Source organism: Nicotiana tomentosiformis, chromosome 3 (genome assembly GCF_000390325.3).
Source record: "Nicotiana tomentosiformis chromosome 3, ASM39032v3, whole genome shotgun sequence".
NCBI classification, from domain to species: domain Eukaryota; kingdom Viridiplantae; phylum Streptophyta; class Magnoliopsida; order Solanales; family Solanaceae; genus Nicotiana; species Nicotiana tomentosiformis.
In genome coordinates, this window is record NC_090814.1 from 4,862,069 (window position 1) to 4,867,263 (window position 5,195).

General features: G+C 42.3%; 1 protein-coding gene across 1 annotated transcript; it reads right to left on the minus strand.

Moving 5' to 3' along the window:
* Positions 1 to 218: 218 nt before the first annotated feature.
* Positions 219 to 2,983, minus strand: LOC138907288 (uncharacterized). Its single transcript, XM_070197881.1, has 5 exons — positions 2,784 to 2,983; positions 1,775 to 1,962; positions 1,083 to 1,639; positions 810 to 977; positions 219 to 713 (listed from the first exon to the last, which is right to left on the minus strand). The coding sequence occupies exons 1-5, from the start codon at positions 2,981 to 2,983 to the stop codon at positions 219 to 221; spliced, it is 1,608 nt and encodes a 535-aa protein (XP_070053982.1).
* Positions 2,984 to 5,195: the final 2,212 nt, after the last annotated feature.

Here is a 5,195-nt window from a genome sequence, read left to right on the forward strand (position 1 = left end):
TCAAGTTATAAGTTTTAAACATAAGCAAATACAGAAAATTAAAGGGCACAATGTATAGCCGAAGAGAAATTTTATATATATACCAAAAGGTATTTACAGAGGCCCTATGGAATGACCCCAAAATACAAAAAATGTACTTATAAGAAAAAATAGAAATAAACTAAGGCATTTCTTGCCTATTCCTAATCGGAGCCTGACTCACTACCAGAACCATCGGGCTAGTATCTCTCCCTGGCCTCAGCCTCAAGACTCTTTGCCTCTTCGATCTCGGTCGCAAAGTCGACCCCCCGGGCATGAATCTCCTCAAGGTTCTCCCTCTGAGACAGCCACTTCACATATTTGGCCTTTATTATTACACGGGCCTCGACTACCTCCACATCGTTCTTATACTGGGCCAATATGTCCTGGACCTCAGAGGCCTCGTTCGAAGCCGCCTCCAACTTGGACTTCAGCGCAGAGCATTCTTGGCTGATAGTGTCTCGTTCAGTAACGACCGAGTTAAGTTGCTCCTTGAGCTCCTCATTTAGCCGAGACCATTTGTTGGTATTTTCTCTCATCACCCGGAGCCGATCTTTGGTCGGTGCCATATCTTCCTTGGTGGCATCCCGCTCTGAGGCCAGGACAACCATTTTGCTCCTCAGCTCCTCGGCTGGGGCTTTGACCTCGTTCATTTCGGCCCTAAGCTGGTCGATCAGGTCGATCTTCTTTTGGACCTACGAGGTTGTGGCATTAGAAGTTGCGCTTAGCATCTTGTTATTAATCTCAAACACTCTTACATTTTAAAACAAAAGGGCATGTTCCTGATTCACCTTCGAGGCCTCCTTTTGAGCTCTTTCCAGATCGTCTTGGAGGACGGAGTGTTGCCTGAGAACCTTATCTTTTTTCTCTGAAAGAGCTTTGTACATGTCCTTTTGCCAGACTTGCTCCTTGAGCTCAAACCCAAGGTGACTCACCTCCATCCGAGACCAGTGGAAGCTCTAATGATGAAGCACCAAAGCTTGAGGCATAAAGAATTGATGAAATCATTAAAATACGCTAAGGCAAAATTGACTCTTTAAATATATGAGGGAAGGAAAACATACCTTATTCAGCACCTGATGTGCCTCATTGAAGAGGCTCGGCGCGTTCACTTCGTTCATCTTCGCTTGGTCCTCTTCGGGTACTAAGCAACGAAGGTAGCTGGCCACATCGACCGGCCCGAATAGCATCCTGGTATCCTCCGGTACCATAAACATGACTGTCTTCTTATGGTCGGGATCCACACTCGGGGCGGGGAATTGCTTTGCAAGCTTTGAGCTCAAACTCGGCTCGCCTGACCTCGGCAACACATCCCTTTTCGGGATCTCCAGGTGGCTGAAATCGGAGTAGTCTTCCAGTGCACTGACGTCCATACCTTCGAAAAATATGTTAGGGGCTTCGTCCGCGGCCCGTGATGCCTCAATAGATTTTTCTTTAACGGCCTGAGCCTCATCAAAAAGAGGATCTGTGAGGGATGGTGACTCCGGGAAGTCAATAATGCCGGCGAATGCTTTCTGGATCGGAGTAGCCTCTTGAGAGGAAGCAACCACAGATTTCTCCTTGTGCTCCCGAGCTGAGGAGAGTTCAACCTCACAGCATCCCCCTCCGGTACTGTCAGCTCCTGTACAGTGTCGATCGGCTCGTGGATGACAAATTTTATGTCATCATCCTCGGGTTAGTCCTTTAGTCGGTAGAGAGAATCAGGGACCGGGACGCTGACATGAGTACTTTTCTTGGTACTCTTTCTAACCCTAACCGAGGTCCTCTTCTTCTTGGTTTTGGCGGGAGCATCCGAGGAGCCAGAAGACCTCCTCTTTCTTCTCTTTTTCTCCCCCTTCTTCATAGTAGCTTCGGCAACAGATTATCCCGAAGCAGAGGGTTTTCCAGATAGGGGCGAGGCTTTGTCCTCGAAAATTGCCCGCAGCTCTATGGTCTTGGGAAAACCTATGAGAAGAAAAAGAGACTTAGTCGAAAAGATGATAGAATAAGAGGAGAATTCAATCAGAGGAAAAAGGATACTCACAATGGGAACGAGCCTCCCAATCATAGAAAAAAGGATACTGACCATGGGAACAAGCCTCCCATTTGCCTTTAGAAAGTTTGCGCCACTCGTGCTCAGTGTATGTCAACTATTTGCAGATACCCTCGACCCACTCCTTGAAACTGAGGACTGCATTGGGGACTCGGGCGACCGTTGTACATCAAGAAAGTAAGGTGATGAAAAAAGAAAACTGATCTCATAGAGTTATTTTGACGACTTAAGAGGAAATGAACTTACGTGTCAAAACCCACTTCTCTGGGTACAATAGGAATCGGAGGGTATGAGATCTTTGGTTTTGACCCGAACAAATCTCCCCTGCCAAACGCGATCCCTGTCCTCGTCGATACTCGAGAAGGGAGCCTTACTTTCCTATCGGACGAGCTTGATTAACCCCACTCAAAAGATTCCAAGGGTGTAAACATATAGCAAATGGTCGATAGTGAATCGAGGCTCTTCTATGTTATTGATAAAGTGACAGAGGAAAATCATAATTCTCCAAAAGGATGGATGGATCTGCCCGAGGCAGACCTCATACCTCTTACAGAAATCGAGGACCACTGTGTCTATCGAGCCAAGTGTGAAGGGGTACATATAAACGCTTAAGTACCCCTCCGCGTGCGTTGTGATGTCCTCATCAGGACCGAGGATGACTACTTCCTTGCCTTCCAACTTGAAATCCTCTCGGATTGTCGGGAGCGTGTCTTCGATGATGGAGCAGATATACCTCCACACCTCCTCACCACGATTCCCTTGTTTGGAGGCCTTATCAACCTTAAAATCATTATCTATGGAACAACCTCCGAGAATAAAATCCTTAAGGGGAGGTTCCGGGGCTACTGCCGGCAGGGTCACTTCGATATCAGCGGCCGGGGTAGAATCTGAAGGAGCGGTATTCTGAGGCACGAACTTTGAGGTTTTTGCCATCGGCATATGGGAATATGAAGGTTTGAAGGCGAATATGAAGGTTTGTATGAAGATTTGAAGGTTTGACTTGAAGATTCAAACACGAAATATGAAGATTTGAAGATTGGAGATGAAGAAGTGAAGATGTGAAGAACAATATATGAAGATTTGAAGAAATTATGAACAAGTGCGATAGATCCTTGTGGTCTGGCCCTTCCCCGAACCCCGCGCATAGCGGGAGCTTAGTGCATCGGAATGCCCTTTTGTTTTTTAAAAGTTCAGGGGTAACTTAAGAAGATTCGAAATAGAAAAGTAAAAAAGTAAATAAAGGGGAACCGGAGCTTTTATAGGAGGGAAATAATTAATGCACGGCGTTTCGCATTCGATGCCCTCCGAGGATGATCAACCGGCGGCTGACACGTGTCTGAAGTCAGAATGACGTGACTAATGAGAAGTTTCGCTGACTCGTCGATGCGATTGTAGCGTACAGAGGAAGGAACCGAGGTCAGTTAATCACTTCTAGTCGTTTCTATAAATCTTCTCTCCGAAAAGTGAGGGGACTATCTGTGTGCGGGTAAAATCAGGGATAAAGTTACCCCCAATTTTTCGGTAAAGAAATGAGAGGATAGTGCGACCCAATATGGCCTCGGGTAGTGCCGAGGGCTTCCACAGACCAGATGTCAGGGAGGACGAATGGTGCGCTCGGAATCGGACACGGCCAAGCATTGAGCTCGAGCAAAGTGAAGAACTAGGGCTAAGGGAAAGATGGTTAGACAAAACAAATGAGGAGCCGAAATATCCGCCCACCGCCGGATATTACGGCGCAAATCTCGTCCGGTATCAACTACGTAACGACGTTTACTGGAAGAAAGAGATCTTTACCATACTTAGACTTGTACTAGGATTGATACTCCTCTACTATATAAAGGGGAGAACTTTTATATTTTAAGGACCACTATTGGTTCACATATCAAAGCAATAAAGTTAATTTTGTTCTCTAACTATTGTTCAAAGTATTCTTCAGTTGCTTGTTTATTGAGTTGTAACCGAGCTCGTTTCGATGGCTGGATCAGAAATGATTTCCAAAACGTCCATTGCAAAGCTAGACTTAATCACCCATTGCACTTGGTTTGATTGATTTATTTTCCTTTAATTCAATTGTTTATTGTTCTTAGTTCATTCGTGTTAAATTAATTCGCATATCCTTTAAACCGCATATAAATTCGATTGTTACTCATTTTAGGTAAACAAACTTAAGTTCTATTCTGATTTTTTTTTTCCAAACAATGTTCATGTTGTTTATAAAACCAAATGATCAATTGAGGCGGGCTTTATAATTTTGCCAAAATAAGTTTTAAGAGTAACCTAATATTAGACAAATATTAGAGATTAACTGAGACACAACAGTAACACTTATATATATATATATATATATATATATATATATCGATTTTAGTTTCAACATTTAAATTTGTCATCAAGAGAACACGACATTTTTTAACATTGTTGATAATTATTTTCTTGTTTGTACAATTAAGCAGTGGAAATAAGAAGGATGAATAAGGAAGAAAAAGGAGGGAGGTGCATGGCAGTAATGGGGTTGAAAGGATGCAACCTATTATCTTGTAAGATGCGTTGCTTACAAGCCATGAATGGGAATGGAATTTGCTTACAAGCCAAGATACATGAGGGATACCAATCCATGTGTTGTTTTAAATGTTGACAGATATATCGATCTTCAATTTATGAAGATTATATATGCGAGAGGTCAGAGGCGGAAGCATAATTTTCACCAAGAAGATTTGTAAGTTAAAAAAGTAAATATGCAAAGAAACTAAAGGAATTCAACACCATTATAAAGAGGGAAATTTTCACATAAAAACAACCGGACCCCTTACTTTTCAATTTTATAGCCTATATTTTAATTTACAGTCAACTAGCCCAAAAATAATAGGCTAAGATTCGACATCCAACTCTAATAGGTTCTCGAAATTACTATTCATTTTTAAAAAAAGATTGCTCAAGCTTTTAATTTAATTTTCGAATTAGTAACTATGACTCAAATATTAGTTCAACAAACCAAATCTATTTGGGTGGTGAAAATTAGATTTTTAAGATAATCCATCATTGTTGAACACACTTAAATAATTGGATTTAAATTTCGAATATGATTTTTTTTTTTTTTTTTTATGAAATTTGGAGTGGATATTGTTCTAACTTGTTAGAAATAGTA

Coding starts and splice junctions, on each gene's coding strand:
- LOC138907288 (XM_070197881.1), bottom strand. CDS start 2,983: ATGGCAAAAACCTCAAAGTTCGTGCCTCAGAATACCGCTCCTTCAGAT. Junction 1,640..1,774: donor CCAAGAAGAAGAGGACCTCG/GTTAGGGTTAGA, acceptor GACACTGTACAG/GAGCTGACAGTACCGGAGGG. Junction 714..809: donor CTCAAAAGGAGGCCTCGAAG/GTGAATCAGGAA, acceptor ACAACCTCGTAG/GTCCAAAAGAAGATCGACCT.